We start from the raw sequence: 17979 nt of genomic DNA, 5'->3' as shown, positions 1-17979 counted from the left end.
CAATGAAATCTTTAATCTTGTTATCTTGTTTGTCTTCCTCTCAACGTTTATTGTTTTGCTAAACTTGTTCCTTCCCCTCGATGAAAATGTCATGTGTGGAGATAAGACAGGCTTTTGCAATACAGCAAAAATATCTATCTATCTATCTATCTATCTATCCATCCATCCATCCGAAATAACTATTAGTGACCCACAGAAGAGATACTAATTATCTGTATGTAACCTGGGCAATATTCTAATTACACTTCATCCAAAATTTGAGGACCTCTTGCACCCTAAAGAACGAGCAAACCAACTAGTCCAACATGCATCTACAAGTCTTACTTTAAACTGCAGATAGCATACACTGAAGACTTCAGCTGGACCAAGACTGGAGGACGCTAAAGTCTTGTTGACGTCAGAGGTAAAAGGCTTCTTTTGATAAATGCTAATGATACACTGTGCTTTATTAGAAGAGCTGATTTTTTTTACTAACACGCTTTTTAAAGATGAAGATTTATGTAGTCTTTAAATAATAATGTAAGACTGTTGTTTAAACTGTTTAAAATAAGTATAACTAGATATACTAGATAGACTCTTTTGGCCTCCTTTAAAAGGTCAAAAGATTATTTCCATTTTTGTTCCTTTCTTGGTTTATGTGATCAACAAAAACAGTTTGTTTAAAGGTTCATTTTCTTAATAATGAATAAATAAACAGGTACATGTGTATACACCACATTAAGTAAAATGTTCAAATGTGATAAACAAAGATACAGAAAATATTTGGAAACACTGCATAGTTCAAACAATACTATGTTATTTAGTCGACCTGTTCATGACAATTCAAATCACTTGCGTGACACAAATCTACAATCGTATAAAATAAAATAAACACACAGAACAAAGTTCATGTAAAAATCTTTTCTTTCTTTTTCTCTCTCTGTGACATCAGTGTGTGTGTTTTACGTTGCAGTTGCTGCAGTGCTCTGCGATGTGGTCACACTTTTTAAAAAAAGCAGTGCACCAACCATCATCACAGCTACACCTACCAGGACTTTGACAGATTTTTTGGTTGTGTATTTGGTCAAAAGCCTGTAGACTCTGTGGAGAGAGGCTGATAATGATGATGGTTTACTGCGCTCTTCTTGTTGTCTCTGCCAGTCTTTCAGCATCTCAGTGGTGTAGCTGCCTCCTTCATTTTCCATCAGCATGTTCTCTATTGTGTTGACCAGCTGTGTCACCTGGAACTGGTTGTTCCTGTAATCGTCCTGCTGGTTTTTCCAGTACTTATTATCTACAACGTGGCACCGACCACCACACTTGTCTACCAGATCTTTCAGAGGCTTATTATTTGTGATGAACTCCTTGATGCTCATTCTGTCAGGTAACTGGTCACCATCCGTGAAGACAACTGTAGAATATTTAAATACATCTGCAGAAAAACACTCCTGCAGTTTCCTGATGACAGCCGTCTCCTGCTCTGTGAATTTCTCCACTCTGAGCACAATAATGAAAGCGTGAGGACCAGGAGGACACTTTGTGACACAGCTTTGTATCTCATGCTTCAGCTCCTGCTCTGAAAATCCTGGGCTAAAAAAACCAGGAGTGTCAATCAAAGTGAGATTTCTTCCAACGACAGATCCAGACTTTGCTTCACAAACATTTGCTTGTGAGTCTGAAAAATTTTGGACTTTGAACTCATTCCTTCCTAATATAGTGTTAGCCAGGCTGCTCTTCCCAGCTCCAGTTTTCCCCAGCAGGACGATCCTCGTTGTGTTTGGAACTAGAAGAAAAAAAGATTAGTTACACTTTTAACACTTGTCTGACTGTAGGCCTAATTGTGCTGTTTGTAAATTGTCTCCTTTATTGGTTTTTGATTCCTGTTTTTAGCAGATGGTGTCACTTAAAGTGAGTTCCAGTTTTGCAGCTCTGTGTTTTGGTTCCTGTTTAACTTTATTAAATATGTAAAAATTGTGTATGTTTCTGTTCTGTGTCTTGTGTACTGTTTGTTTGTGGCTGTTACACCCAAAATTCCCCTTGTGGGACAATTAAAGAATTATTCTATTCAATTATTCTTATTCCTGTCCACACGGCAACTTTCAGTTTTTGGTTGTTTTGTTTTATTTTTTCTTCCCACTGAGCTGTTTTGATAGATATATTTTCATTTAACACCACCTTTCACTCAAATAATTCACTAGTCTTACTGTCCCAGTGTGTTTTACCACCTACTAAAGCTCTTTACACACAGCGGAGTAATGATAACATCCTACCACACAACCAGAAGAAATCAAAACCATACTTACATGTAAGGTGTGACACACACAAAAACTATATTCGCGTTGCGAAAGGCATGTCCACAATGTTACACTCATTGTGGACATGCCTGGAAATGCAAGTATATTGGACAGAAATTCATAACTATATTCATCATGTAACTGAGATTACACTTGATGTTTCTCTGGGATGGTCTTTAGCCAAAGTGTTTAAAGCACTGAACGTTTGGGTAGTAATGGCAATAATAATCGGACAAGTCTGTGTACGTCCTCAGTTGTCCAGCTCATGGTAGACTAAGAAACTTGAACAGCAAGCAGCTGGAGTTGTTATTTAATTATTGGAGCTAAAGAAGTCTCCTGGAGAAGTCCAGTTGCTTTATTTTGCCAAGCTTCTAGGAATGATTGAAATGAATTCAAGAACGCTTCAAAGTGAAGTCATACATTTAAAAGAATTTATGTGTGGGTACAGAATGATGATGGATTGTATTTGACATTCAATTGTTTTATACAGATATATTCTTTATTTTATAAACTATTCAATGTCAATTGTTCTTTGATTTAGTTAACTACTTTTTGTTTAGATACAGACATGCTGGAGTACTGACTCTCTTTACATTAAGTTTTAATCTAAATAATAATTGCTTTTATTATTATGTGTAAAGATTGCCACTTTAACTAAAAATATATAAAGTTACATTAAAAAAAGGGACATTAGTAAAGGCTAATCAGGAAGAGGAAACATAAGGCAAAGCTCCACCAGCATTATTATTCCTGCAGCAACAGGTTAATATCAGTGGGCATAATAACCCCCCCCTCCACTATCTGTTTATCTATTCAACCATCTACTTATATTATTCATATTTAGATTATATTTACTTACTATACTTTAGGGTATACATAAAACACACTCTTACTTGTTTCTTCTGTTTTTCTATGTGCTTTTTTTGTCCAAATAAAGCTCATGTTTAACTTTATGCTAAAATGTGTTTACAATAATTTTCTACAATTTCTTTTACTTAAAATCTTAACTTACAAAATATAAAGGTTCATATTTTAGTGAAATGGTAAAAAAGTGGATTAATACCCCCCCCCCCCCCCCCCCCATTCAAAAAAAAAAATTATCTTCAGCGCTCCTCCTAAATGAAACACTTACTGTGTATCTAAGATGGCTGCCATAGCACACTGAGGAGAAATGAGCATAAACAAAGCGAGGAACATGTTTTACCTAGGATGTCAAAACACAGCCCACTGTGTAGCCTGTTAGCTATAACAGTATAAATAAGATTAGATATGGAGGAATGATTTAATGTGAATGATACTACAGGCACTTGTATGCATGTCTGTGTACGTCTAAATTCATTGCTCAGTGCATAAAAAAGAAGTTAACTAACTTACCATCCATGATGAAGGTAATCAGCGGTAGCTGTGCCTGAAGCTTATAATTAATGGCAGACTGTGATGTCGGTGTTTCCTCTCTGCTGTCGGACTCTGACTGTAGTTCTGTTTCACTTTCTGTTTCTGTCTTAAGCTGCAATACACCAAAACAACAAGCAGTTGACGGCCTGTGTTTAAAAGTCTGTAGCTGTATGGAAACTTAAATTATGATTAGGCTACAAATTTTAAATTACAATTTTATTAAAGCAGAATTATTTTTTGTCATGCATATCTCTCCACTGGAAGTTAGCAAAGACTAAACTGTCTTCCTAAATAAATACTAATGAGAATAATTGTTTTAGTGATGCTCAGTTATTTGTAATTAATAAGTAATTAATTCAAAAATCTTAAAATAATGTTGGTTAATTTTTAGAACAGTGAATTTTTTTCCTCACAATTAAAAAAATAAAAAAATAAAAATGACTTGAAATAGAACAATAATTGTCCACAATCATTCGATGTATATGAATGTGAGAGCAATATTCAGAAATACTCAAAACAATGGTACAGGTACTTGTACTTTACTAATGAGTTCTTTTATAACAATTAATATTTTAATGTCTCAGAGGAAATATTACAGCTGTACTTTTTACATAATACAGAGCCCCGAAAGGGATATTTGAGGGGAAAAAATTACGATGAACTCTTGCGAGATCTCACAAAAGTTTTGCAAGATCCTGAGTTAGAGATCCTGCTACTTTTTAATAACGGGTCTGTTTCTGTCCATTCAGGAATGAGAAGTGTCCACGGAGCAGACATGGAGGAGGATTTAGAATGTTTCCTGTGGTCACGAGAGGTCTCACGCACACGCACACGCAACAAGACAAAGTATGTGTAAAATTCAGTAAGTGAAAGAACAAGATAGCATAAAACACTGGGGTTGAGAAGGCGATTGACTTGTAGAATAACAGAAGTCGTATATGCAAGCCTTTAAGGTTAACTCTTGTAATTATGTTCAGGTTCATTAAACATGTTAAGTGCACATATGTTTTGAAATGTCATATTGTAATCTGTCTGTATTGTTACTATTCTAACGTGGACGAAGTCCTTCTGTCAACAAACTAAGTACAGCACGGATAAAGAGACTCTTCTGCAGAACCTAAGATATAAAATTGCAGCATGGAAAGTAAGATCAAAAACCAAAGGAGCGCTGTGTGGTCCATCAGGTGTGTTCCACAAGCAACGTGAAGGGATGGCGAGACAGTGAAATACTGCAGGAGAGAATACCTGCAGAAAAATTGACACCGTTGGCAAACTTTGTGAACAAACCAATTTGAAGCCCCTGAGATTTTACATGATGACAAGACGAAATATGGTCAACTTTTCAGTCCTCATCTGAAGTGGATGAATATAGGGAAGATTTCTTCTTCACAGTGTTTTTGTGGTGAGGTGTGGAGATTGGCAGCAGCTGGTTCACTAAAACATGTCCCTCTAGTGAAAACAAGGTTACGGGTTCAAATATTGAGGAGGGATACAGGAGGAATTCAAATCACAACACTGGTCCAGAAGGGTTAGGTCAAACGATGATTTTAATGAACACACGCGTGGAGAGATGAACACCGTCACACACTCAGCGTCGATCTCTCCCTAACAATACACAAGCAGTTGTTTTATATCATCAGGGTATTATTACGCCCCCTCTTGCGTTAAGCAAATACAATAAATGCAGAAGTCAAAACCACAAACGTTCCGTTAACGACTTTGACACAGTTTGAAAGAACATCTTCTTTGCCTCCAAGCCAGGTGCTTCCAGTAGCTCATCTCGCTCTCGCTTCTCCAAAACCTCAGAGGCAGGCTCTGCAACAAAACTATCAATTCTGCAGGCACAAAAATGCAGTTACAAGCAAAATATGTCTTAACTCTTACCTAGAATATAAGTCTACCTACAGTGTGTGTATGTGTGTCCTGACCTCAATTGACACCCTGTATCACCTCTCACCTCGCCTACTAAAGCTCCCAACCAGACAGAGGCCACTCTCAGATGTGTAACAATCTACTAAAACTATATATGTATATATTGAATAAATGCTTTAATTAAATGCCACTACTCAAAGCTTAATAAAAAAGAATATAAACGGATAAAAGATAATAATGAATAACCTAGTTATTCTAATAGCATCATCCCAACAGCTCCTCAAAATAACAACCAAAAAATGCACACTTTACAGAGGAAACAAAGACATTTCAGAAGTACACTTCCTGTCTTATTCTGAGTCATCTGTTACCAAGCAAACTCAAACGCAGCACGTTGCCGAATACACTCAGGCCTTTGCTCAGCTACTATTTTACTGTAAGATTAACCTTCTAAGCTCCACGTCACTCATACTCTGCTTAGTTTCACTTTCGCAAGCACGCTCTGCAAAAGCATGTAGTTTCCTGTCTACTTTGGCACAGACTGTACTCAGAGTTGGGCCTTTCTTATATAACCCAATATAATCAGCATATGAGCATTTAAGATTATAAATTTAAAGTCAACAGTTTAAAGTGGTTATAACTGCACCTGTAATAAAGGTTAATGTGATTATGATAACACCTGTAATACAAATTATAACATAATGTCAACAGCTTCAATAAATGCTTTAATGAAATGATGATTAATGGAATGATAAAGATGATGGTTATGAACAGTAGCAGCAAAATAATTTCTTTAATCCTACAACATGTAACTAAGAGGCAGCTCTGCTGTCAGGGATATATAGAGAGGAGCTTGTGTGTGCGGTTTTTATAGACTTTACAAGGAGCTGGTTCCTCTGAGGGGACAGAGTGTGCATGCAGGTGTGTGAAAGCAGCAGCAAGGTCTATATTAAGAACAGGGTTTGTGATATACTGTCAGTGCTCAGAGCTCCACACTTACACAGGTTAAACAACCAGATTAGAGATTAACTCTCCCTTTTTCACCAAAACAAAACACGCACAAAGTATGAACTCCTCTCTCATAGAAAAGTAACCCAACTTAAATGTTATGCAACCAACAACTAACTGTTTCGGTTTCCTTCTTACCTTTCTGCCTCACCTCTCAGCCACGTCCCCACATGTTCAAACACCACAGAGCAATAAACAGGAAACTGCTGAACAGCAGAACATCAGCAGAGACAGAAAATCACACATCAACTGCCTGTAAAAGAGAGAAATGGCCAGCAAATACACTCGTCACAGTGAGTACATTTAAAAGACTAATCTATAACATCCATTTTATATAAAGGGTAATAATAATAATAATAATAATTTCCTCTCTTCAACTAACAATTTCTCTTTTGATGGTTTTCTAAGCACTTTGTACAATTTGATGCCCAGCATGAACATCAGCTTTTAAACACTGTGTAAAAGAAAACTAATGCAGACTTTTAATTTCTTGTTTCTTTTTTTCAGTAAAAGAATTTATTTTAAATCAATATCATCAACAGCTTCTTGATGACACAAGAAGAAGTAAAATAAGATTTGAACACTGTTTACAGTAAACCTGCTGAAAGGAATGAAGTGATGAAGGTGTTTTCTTAGTCATCCCACTCAGCACTTGTTTTCTTCACTAACAGACATTTAGCTCTCTGAACCAGGAAGTTTAAAATTCAAATTCAAATTCAAATTTTATTTGTCACGTACACAGTCATACACAGTACGATATGTAGTGAAATGCTTGGACAACTGCTCGTGACACTAGGGCACTAAACTCCTGTGAAACAGTTCTGTGTCGTTTCATTGCTACAATAAAGCACGTATATGTCCTCCTTGTGGTTTTTGCAGCTTGTACATGTCTACTTTCGCTTCTTTAATCACCAGTAGTTTAATCTCCACCCACCAAATAATACTGGAGGTGCCTGGATCTTTAATAGTTGACACAGTGTTGGAGCCAAGTCCAGGCCAATATTTTACTCAGTTACATCATGCCATATTTAAGTATTTGTCATGATCTTTAAGTTTTTATTATAATCTTGATCATTTTATGTTATAATGTAATATGCTGTGCTCCATAAATTAATCCTGCTTTGTTAGTCTGTTGTTGTTGTAAAGTGTTGGTAGATGTCGTAAAGGGGTGTGTATTTGGCCCGCATGCGGAGGGGTGTGGGTAAAAAGTTAGGTAAGCAAGCAGGACGTGGAGCAACAGTTTTCTTATCGTCGCCGTTTTAATGTTATTTCTTGTTGTAACACAAAGGGAATATAAACGGAGCTCCCACCAGAGGCATTTGTTTTGTACCTTTCGATTTGTATGGAAAATAAATGTTTTGCCCCTTTTTTCCTTCGCCTCGTTTTTTGCTACCGGAAGGCATCCAAGCGACTTAACAAGAGCACGAGTCAGAAACTTTACGTTCTGCAGAAGCGGCAAAGAAGGACCGAAGGTTGCCGCTATACACAGCGAGAAGGTTTCTGGTTTAAATTCCAGCAGTGATCTTTTACATGGCTTTTACATGTTCTCCTTGATCCTGAATGGTTTTCCCCTGTTACAGCAGCTTCCTCACACAGTCCAGACCAGTAGCGGTTTTTGATACGTGCAGTTGCCCGGGGCGGCATCGTGGTGGGGGGCAGCATCACGGGCATCGGCAAAAAAAAAAAGAAAAAAAAATTTGCTCGTACTCATGCTGCCCCGACATCAGCAGGCGCATATTGGGAATGGCACAAGCACCGATTGGTTTTCTATCGCCCATTTGCTGCGAGTAAGGGCGCCGTCCGTTTGCGAGGGGCGCCTGCAGCACAGGGAGGAGAGGGCGGGGCGGCGGGGGGATTCTCTGGCTGGCTGGAGCAGCATCTAATAACCAGCTCACAAAATAAAAACAAAACAACAAACACGAAAACACCAGACATTATGATACAGACTTATAATTTGCACCGATGTTTTTTTCGAAATTCTATAAAGTGAGCGCGAGAGCCCTCGGTGCGCCTGCTCGCTGCTGAAGTCAAAGTAAACTTTATTGTCATCTCCGCTACATACAGTCCAGTATATAGAGAGACGAGATGACGAGGCTCCAGTTAAGTAAACAAACAATAAATATAAGAAGAGTAAGAAAATAAATATACACTTTAGGACAGCAACATCAGAAAGAAGGAACACGAGAAGCTGGAGAAATACCAAGGGCTCAGAGAAGAGCTCGAGAGGATGTGGAGGGTGAAGGTAACGGTGGTCCCCGTGGTAATCGGAGCACTAGGTGCGGTGACTCCCAAGCTAGGCGAGTGGCTCCAGCAGATCCCGGGAACAACATCGGAGATCTCTGTCCATCTCTGTGCACCTAGTGCTCCGATTACCACGGGGACCACCGTGACCTTCACCCTCCACATCTTCTCGAGCTTCTCGTGTTCCTTCTTCCTGATATTGCTGTCATTCGGAACTGCTACATCGATCACTACGGCCGTCTTCTTCTGTTTGTCTACCACCACTATGTCCGGTTGGTTAGCCACCACCATTTTGTCCGTCTGTATCTGGAAGTCCCACAGTATCTTAGCTCGGTCATTCTCCACCACCCTTGGGGGCATCTCCCATTTTGACCTCGGGACTTCCAGGTTATACTCGGCACAGATGTTCCTGTACACTATGCCGGCCACTTGGTTATGGCGTTCCATGTATGCCTTGCCTGCTAGCATCTTGCACCCTGCTGTTATGTGCTGGATTGTCTCTGGGGCATCTTTACACAGCCTGCACCTGGGGTCAGTGTATAACACGGCATAAAAAGAGATTTCTTTTCACCCAAAACAAGTCTTAAATCCTAAAAAATTCTTTCTATCTGCTCTCTGAGACATTTATTAAGACACACACACACACTCCCAGAGTTATATGGTCTGTTCGTAATTTATCCAGCAAAGTATTCCAAGATGAAAGGTGTCTACAGACATGTCTGCTTTCTGATGAACAGGGATTTGTTTGAGAAGTGTCTAATTACCCAGCGTTTTCATGCTGCCTTGCAGTGAAAAGAGAAACATAAAGAGAAAAATTTCCTCTATACAAACTAAAATTTTGAAAAAACAAAATCCTGGGAATGCAGCCAAATAAGAAGAAAAAAAAATACTGTCATACTAAAGTCAAGTCAGCTAGCAAAGGAATCTGAAATTCTGATGTCAACCTAAATTCTTGTGACACTACATCAACTTCCTTTTTGATTTTGATTTGATTTTGGATGGTGAATTATATTTTCTTATTTTTTAAGGAAGTCTTTGCTAAACTTTCATTGTTAAGTAGAAACATGCATAAATGTATCCTCCTTTATTTTATCTTTAACACGTTACAGTTGTAGGTGGTTGATGAGGATGCCAAATATGGAAAAAGAAATTCAGGAAGTAATTTTTCTCTTATTTGTAGATCACCTGAGGATTGTCCTGCTAGGAAAAACTGGAAGTGGAAAAAGCAGCTTGGCCAACACCATATTTGGAGAGACGGTGTTTGAGATAGGTCATACTGCAACCTCTGGAACAAGTCAGTGTACGAAAGCTACCAGAGTGGTGAATGGAACATCTGTTACTATAATTGACACTCCTGGTTTCTTTGACAATCGCACGTCTGAAGAGGGTTTGAGAAATGAGATTGCAAGGTGTGTCGTAGAGTGTTCTCCTGGACCTCACGCTTTTCTTATTTTACTGAAAGTGGAGAGATTCACAGATCAAGAGATTGAGGTTATTACCAAAATCATAGAGTCTTTTTCTGAAGAAGCTTTCAGATATGCTGTGCTTGTCTTCACTCGTGGTGACGATCTTCCTGAAGGAATGCAGATTGAAGAGTTTTGCAGGGGCAACAACCGTCTACGTGAGTTGTTAGAGAGATGCGGTGGGCGCTGCCACGTCTTTGATAACAGATACTGGAACAACAACCCACAGCATGAATACAGAAACAACCAGCTGCAGAGGGAAAACCTGCTCAACACAATAAAAGAGATGGTGAGGAACAACGGCGGAGGCTGTTACACAAATGAGATGCTGCAAGAAGTGGAGAGGCTAATACAACAACAGCAAGAGAGCATTAGATCATCATCAGGAGACATGTCACGGGAAGAAATCAGAGAGGAGGCAGAGAACAGAGTCTACAATATTCTCAAGATGGCTGCTGGTGTTACCACAGGGATGCTGTTGGGAGCACTGCTTGGTGTGCCAATAATGATTGCAGAAGTTCTTACAATACTGAAGACTTTAACAATGCCAGTAAGAATACCAGCAAGTGCCGTAGTGACAGGAGTGGCAACACAGGGAGAACTTCCAATAGCTGCTGTTGGATTGGGTACGGTTGGTGTGGTTGCAGGCCTTGCTGCTACTGCAGGTGGGGGTTGTGTAGGATATTGTAAAGCTGATGAAGCAGATTCAATAAAGGAGGCAGTTATGAACACAGCTGAGGCTCTTGGTAAACTAGCTGTAGAAGCAGGAAGAAGTCTCATAAACCCTGAAACAGAACATTTTAATCGCTTTTAGAAAAAGATTAGCACACTTCTAACACACGTGTAATGCTCTAAACTCATTATCATCATTTATTATCATTTTAAAGTGTCACATTACTAGGCAAAGTGTTTTACTAATATTTTGATTAGATTTCTTACCTTGTATTTTCATTTATACATTTCCTTTCAGCCAATCAAAGTATGGTCTGGTTTGAATTGGTTTCAGTCTTCAGTTCCTGTACACAGTAAATGTTACATTTTTATATCTTTAATTCATAAATAAATGTTATTTTTCCATTATTTAAAAAAGCAGGCCAAACCATGCTTTTCAACTACAAACACTGGAGCAGGGATATGGAATGACCTGCAGGTTTTAGATGTGTCCTTAAGCCATCACAGCTAATTTAAATAGCTAATATCCTGCCTCAACATTTCTTGAAGTTCCCCAGAGGCCTTGTAATGAACTAATCATTTGATTCAGGTGTGTTGACCAAGGGTGATATCTAAAACCTGCAGAACACTCTCGAGGCCTGGAGATCCCTACCCCTGCACCGCAGGAGAGATTTGCCTGTGTGATACGGGATAGAGAAAATATTTCCCTATGCGCTTTGCTGTGGCTGCCTGGTCAGATACGAACCTTTGGTACACATTTTCTTTCCTTTATTAAGAGAAAGACAAGCCAAATATGGTGACATGGAAATGAAGAATTTAAGACTCAGCTGATGCCAATTTTCATTCAGGGAGGCAGAAACATATATGCTCATAGTTTGAGTCCCAAGGTTAATGTTCCAGATAAATGTCGACAACAAAATTGAATGGAAGGCAAGAGATCTTAAATAAATGTTTTTCTTTGTTGTTCTCAATTTTTGATTCGATTTCTGTCCTAGTATTTTTATTCATATGTTTACTTTTACCTAATCAAAAGTGATTAGTTGTAGATTTCATGTGTTTGTGACAAATTTGCTATGATAATCCTTAGTGATACACTTGTCATACATCATACTACTGGGTGTGGTTCAAACTAGTTTCATTCTTCAGTGTCTGTCTTTGATTTGCTGTTACTCACCTGTTCCCCATTGTTCTAATCAACTTCTGTGTATCTATAGTCCTTTGTCCTGACATCCTTTTGTCTTCCACTGTTATTGTTTTCATGCCGAATGTGAGTTCTGTTTGTATCCATGGACTTTGTTTTCTATTGCTGACAAAATAAAGTTTGGGTTTTGGTGTAAATCTGCCCCTGGAGTCATTAATACTGTACGGTTTTTACTGAGCTAACTACCTTTAATTTAGTAAACTCCCACCGTAAGGGTGTGTTTTAACTGATGAAACTGTGTCGTACTCAGGCTCGGACATCTGATTGCTGCCTTTTATAAGCTTTATTGCACAAGCATAAGCTAACACCAGTACAGTAACCGTGCCTTTACAGAAGCCAGGTAATCAACTGAAAGACACAAAATAAAACAAGCATACAACATTAACAAAGCAACACTATTAATGACAGTACAGTTTGGTAATAGTCATATTTATAGCTTTAACATGTTATTTAGTCAACACAGGAATTCACCAGCTTGGCTTCATCAGTCATAACAGCAATATCAATGAAAAGAAGATCCGGCCGGTAGGAACTATGAGCGGCTGTTAACACGTGCCATCCCAGACTTACATAAATCACTCCGTCTTAAATAAATTTGTCATTTAAAGCAAATATGGTTCTGGCTGATAATAAATCACAACAAACAAATTGGCATGTTAGTAATATGGGAAAAAACCACACACCTCCCACTTGGGCTACGTGTCAGACTAAGTAGGCCACAATAATCAGTAGCAGTAAACACTGATATAGAAAACAAAAACCCTTATAACCGTGTTTTAAACAGGTTGGGCCTGGTCCCCACACCAAAGAGTCCCCAATCCGCAAGTATTTCTCGGGTACTCCTCTACTGGCAGTAACACCACCAACCTCCTTACGTCCCAGTGGAGAATGGTGGAATGACATGGTTCCCTGTCACATCGTTAACATTTCTCAACAAAAACACATGAAAGTATCACTGACAATTCAACAATAAAATCGCTTCATGTTGTGGCCATCACACAGTGTTTTCCAAACTGATTCACGATCTGAAAGTGCGCAGATTTAACGTACATAATCCTTTGTTAGGTTTATTATTTTCATTTCACACGTAAAACACATTTATAGATTCATTCACCACTCCTGTTAGTTTTGGATGCGCTCGGCTCCAACCAATCAGACGCAACCTGTGTAAGCAAAGGATGATGGGAGAACGGAGAGACCCATTTATAAGAATAAGAAAATGAGGCGGAACTGATTGATTCTAATGCAGGTATGTAAAAAATACATATATTTAAAGTAATACCTTGATGTGTGTTTCAAAGTTTGTTTTTTCATAAAAGCTTCAAACAAACAGAGGTGACTGAGCTCGGAAATGGTTTAATGCATTTAAAAATGGCCACAGCTACCGTCAGCATGCTTGCTAGGTAACGACTACACTTGGCTACTGCAGCATTAGCCATTTAAACCTATTACAAACGTTAAAGGACTTGTGTGTTGCAAAATACCCTCACATAGTGCGTAAAGCAGTTTTTGCGCTAAGAGTTCTGCTAGCTCTTTATAAACTGATGATGCTAACGTTAATTGCTAACGTTAACTGGAGCGCCAAGACTGAAAATCATTTGAGTTGTGTTAGTTATGTGTTTATGTCACTGAGTTCTGCAAAAATCTCTTTCCTCTTTAGCTTGAAAATGAGTGATTCAGAGGATCCCGAGCTGGAGGAAGAGCTTCAGGCTGCTGACGAACTCCTTCAAGATATGCAGGTAACATTTTTAGTGGAAACAGTTGTTAAAGAGGGAACACGCTTGTCTAATATTTTGGAGTAAACATTATATTATTTGAATTTTTTTTATAAATTTTTATATATGTGTATATATAAGTTTATGTCAAATTAAGTTGGTTAACTTAAGATGTTTGATAATCTTTGCTTTAATCATAGACTGTATTTTAGGTGTTCCCTTTTTTCCTTGTTAATTGCGTAGAATGATGCACAGAGTGAACCTCAGCCAAGACCAGTGCGCTGGAAAACGCGTGACAGACAGGGAGCTTTTATTCCTCAAAGACCATCAACCAGTCGAAGTACTAGTTGCATGCCACGTGGTCAGTGTTCACACAACCATTGATTTTATCTCACAACTTGTTTTCACCAAAGAATTTCAGTAAGTAAATATTCTTCAATCTCTTTTTTTTCCTCCCAGTGTCCACAGAGCAGCATCAATGTCCACGTGAAGAACCTAGTTATGTTGCCAGTGTCAACCCAACAAAAGGTATTTTACCTTCTTGTATATATTGGGATTTCTGTTTACTTTTATATTTGTTGTTATAGTTGAGTTATGCAGGGCTTTTGTGGAGTCCTTTTTTTTTTAAGTGACATCAGAAACAGCAGCATGTGACATCACGTGATGGCGGAGCTTCAGTTCATCCTTTGTCATCTTTTTTTTTTTTTTTTTAATAGGACAGGGGGAAAGAATGAAAGAAAGAGGGGGAGAGAAAGAAAGAAAACTAAAGGGGAGAAGAGACGGTGAGAAGGGGGGAAGAGAGAAAAAAAACAACAAACAACAAAAAAAACAAACTCCTGGGTCACCTGTATGGAGAAAAAAAAAACAAACAAACAGAGGAGACAGCAAACAACAAAGAGCAACATAATAAATAGAAAAAAAAAGCACCATCACAATAAACTACCTAGTCATAAATATCAATAGTTACTAAATAATAGACGATATTGTTCAGCACGCAAGATAGACAGCGCACAGTGTGCTTTGAGGCAGCAGCCAAAGGGGGGGTAGCCTCCTCTGCATCCTGGTGACATACCCCTACTCCAAGGCCCTGCATGTGTGGGTGGTTGTGGTGGAGCGGGAGGAGGGAGGCAGCTGGAGATGGGGAGGAAAGGAAGGGAGGGGCAGTGACCCCTCCCTGGGGCCAGCTCCCCCGCTGACCCCAGTAGGCACTCCCACACTCCGCGACCCGCCAGGGAAAAGGGGGCCCAGGCCCATCCAGACCGGGGCCCAGCGCAGCAGCGCCCCCGGCCCCACAGAGCCCGGGACAGTCCACCCAACCCCACCACAGAGAAAACTGCACCCACCCCACCATCCACTCGTCTTCCAGACTACATGAGACAATAGACGCCCAGGCCGAGATCTTCCTCCACCTCTCCTCTATCTCCCCCTCCTGCAGAGAGTTCCTGAGGGGAGGAAAGCTCCTGCAAGGTGTAACAATCTCCCCCATCGGTTGAAGAGCCCCACAGGCGATTCGACACACCGGCGGCACCCTGCGCCAGGGATGGGCTCCCATGCACCCACCCGCCCACAACCCCGGCAACACACAAACCAGGACCCAAGGCCCCGAGGCCCAGCCAGGGCCCCGGCCCAGAGATGGAGCGCCCCCAGACCCTCACGCCCATCCCGGACCCACCCAGGGGCAGACAGGCCACCAGGTCAGTAACCCACGTCCATCACCACAGACCCTCCCCTAGCCCCGCTGCACGCAGCCACGAGGAAATGGTCAGAAAAGAGCCCCCAACCGGACATGACCGCTACCCCGGGTTGAGCCCCCCAAGGAAGATGCCTCCGGGGAATCCCCCGACGCCCTAAGCCTGTCCCTACCCCCACACCAATCACAACATTGAAGGCGGGACCAAACTATGACCCCCCATCCCCACTAGGTGATGGAGCCGATCAAAGGAGCCCAGAGCAATTGATCTGATGTGGTGGCCGAGGCTGTATCAAAACTAATGTAGTCTAATAGATAATTTCTATATTGGTTAGAATTAAGATTGTTTTTATTTTTCCAGTTCATGAGGACAGTTTTCTTGGCTATGCATAGGGCAGTGAAAACCATATGGGCTATATTGTTTTCTGAAGTGACATTATCTAAGCTGCCCAACAAACACACTAAGGGGGAAGTTGGAATGTTACATTTCAGACACTTTGATAAGTCTTCACATATCTCGTGCCAAAACTTCTGCACTGGTGGACAGAACCAAAGAGCGTGCATGTAATTGTCTGGTGTATTGTTTTGACAGTGTGAGCAGTTGTTGGAAGATGTAAAGCCCATCTTGAACATCCGATGACCTGTATAATGCACTCTATGTAGTATTTTGTATTGTATTAATTGCAGACTGGGATTTTTAATCAATTTAAAAGTTTTTAAGCATACCTGAGACCAGAAGTTTTGGTCTAAACTGACTGATAAATCTGCTTCCCACTTTGCAATAGGAAGGGATATTGATTCATCTAATTTAGAAAGTGTTCTATATATTTTAGATAATAATTTGGGGGATTTAAGAGTAAGGAAATGTGCCGCACTTGGTGGTGTTTGTAATTCAACTTGACTGAGGTTAAATTTCTTTTTTATAATGGATTTAATTTGTTGATATTCTAAAAAAATTTTCTTGTTGATCCCATATTGTGCAACTAGTCTGTCAAATGGGATCAATTCTGTTCCCTCCAATATATGTTCTAAGTATTTAATTCCTTTACAACTCCATTCTGGGAAGTTAATCATATTATTGTTTTGTAATATGTCAGGGTTATTCCAGATAGGAGTACGTTTGCATGGGATTAGTGAAGACTCCGTTATTTTTAGCTTTTGTGGAGTCCTAAGAAACATACTGCCTAGAGTGTTTTTCACTTTGTGGAAGAGTTTCTTCCTTTCTTTATTTTTTTTCTGTTAGTGTGTGGAACTGAGGTGCTTCATCAGGATCTCCTTCAGTTGTTGGAGGATGGAGAAGAGGACGCAGCCATGACTTGTGAGACGTCGTGTGAGTAGGCTGCTACTCACTGGGCGATCAGAAATATGGTGTCCTCGCAAAAGTGGAAAGAGGCCAGGCCTTGTCTTATAGACAATATGTTAGCTACTCTGGATCCACAGTCACACCGTGTGTGTCAGTGTGGCAAACAAGTAGTTGTGAGGTGTCTGGACTGCCTGCCTCTTCCATTCCTTTGTGCTGACTGTGATATTGCAGTTCACACACGCTTTGTCCTGCACAACAGAGAGGCAGTAACAGGAGGGTTTTTGCAGCCTTCATCAGAGTTTCACAAGCCAATAGGTACAGTTTTTAAGTCTTATGCATTTCTTGCTATGTACTATGAGTGGGTGCTGTTATTGTATATTTATTGTGTATCAGTTAATTTCTAATTCTTTTTATATATATTGTGTGTTTTAATGTTAGTTCGGCTGTTGCCTGGCCAGACCATGTGCGTGACTGCCCAGCAGGTAACGTTGAGGTTTCAGTTGATGGAAACCGCAAGCTTTATCGCTTTCAGTCTAATGCAAGGTACGTTATGCATTGTGTACATAAATCAAATATGGATTTGTAGAAAAATGTATTTTAATTTTTTTTTCAAACAACTGTCACTGTGTTTGTCAAGTCAAACCGAGTAGGAGGTGGAGAGCCCTGAGGGAAAAAGTAAACGTGACAGACTGGAGGGCAGAATTAATCTTGTGTCTGGATTTCTGTCGGGAAGAAAAAGAAAGGCGAACTGGGAAGCAATAGGAAGGTGCCACTTTCGGGAAAAGCCCAGCATAATTCCTTCAATAAGTTGTCGCCAACATGAATATTGTGTGGAACTGAAGTAGTGATGGCCAAATGAAGCTTTCCGAAGCACTGAAGCTTGTATTGAAAAACGGTTCATTACTCGAAGCTTTTCAACACAGTCCTCTCCGGTGACATCTGGTGGTGAAAATTTTGAAGAGCAGCTTGAATCTGCAAAATAAAACGGACTGCTCAATCATCGCTGCTCACTCAAGAGTGGAGTTCTCTCTGATATTGGGCCACCGTTCCGTTGCTTTGAACATGTAATTGGTTTTGTTTTCTCGATTGGGGGGCTGAAAAAAATGTAATGCGTATTTGCGTAATACATTTTGATCAATAAAACTT

The 17979-nt window shown here is 39.9% G+C and overlaps 3 protein-coding genes across 3 annotated transcripts in view; 1 reads left to right on the top strand and 2 right to left on the bottom strand.

Moving 5' to 3' along the window:
* Positions 1 to 907: 907 nt before the first annotated feature.
* Positions 908 to 3740, bottom strand: LOC113019228 (GTPase IMAP family member 7-like). The gene is made up of 2 exons (XM_026162782.1): positions 3648 to 3740; positions 908 to 1762 (listed from the first exon to the last, which is right to left on the bottom strand). The coding sequence occupies exons 1-2, from the start codon at positions 3652 to 3654 to the stop codon at positions 942 to 944; spliced, it is 828 nt and encodes a 275-aa protein (XP_026018567.1). The 5' UTR covers positions 3655 to 3740; the 3' UTR covers positions 908 to 941.
* Positions 3741 to 9926: 6186 nt separating this feature from the next.
* On the top strand, positions 9927 to 11503 carry LOC113014267 (GTPase IMAP family member 7-like). Its single transcript, XM_026155696.1, has one exon. It carries the CDS (start codon positions 9927 to 9929, stop codon positions 11064 to 11066), a length of 1140 nt encoding a protein of 379 aa, XP_026011481.1. The 3' UTR covers positions 11067 to 11503.
* Positions 11504 to 17442: 5939 nt separating this feature from the next.
* The window catches only part of LOC113014254 (dysferlin-like), a 70602-nt gene continuing 70065 nt past the window's right edge, over positions 17443 to 17979 (bottom strand). The window contains exon 44 of the mRNA XM_026155672.1: positions 17443 to 17496. Within this exon, the coding sequence (XP_026011457.1) occupies positions 17443 to 17496 (54 nt within the window). The remainder of the gene's footprint in view (positions 17497 to 17979) is intronic.

The sequence above is a fragment of the Astatotilapia calliptera genome, chromosome 3 (genome assembly GCF_900246225.1).
Source record: "Astatotilapia calliptera chromosome 3, fAstCal1.2, whole genome shotgun sequence".
Lineage (NCBI taxonomy): Eukaryota > Metazoa > Chordata > Actinopteri > Cichliformes > Cichlidae > Astatotilapia > Astatotilapia calliptera.
Note: the sequence above shows the minus strand (reverse complement) of the source record. Positions and strands in the feature narration are given on the sequence as shown.

What these genes read in the sequence shown, in the direction of transcription:
- LOC113014267 (XM_026155696.1), top strand. Translation starts at nt 9,927, where the DNA reads ATGGAAAAAGAAATTCAGGAAGTAATTTTTCTCTTATTTGTAGATCAC.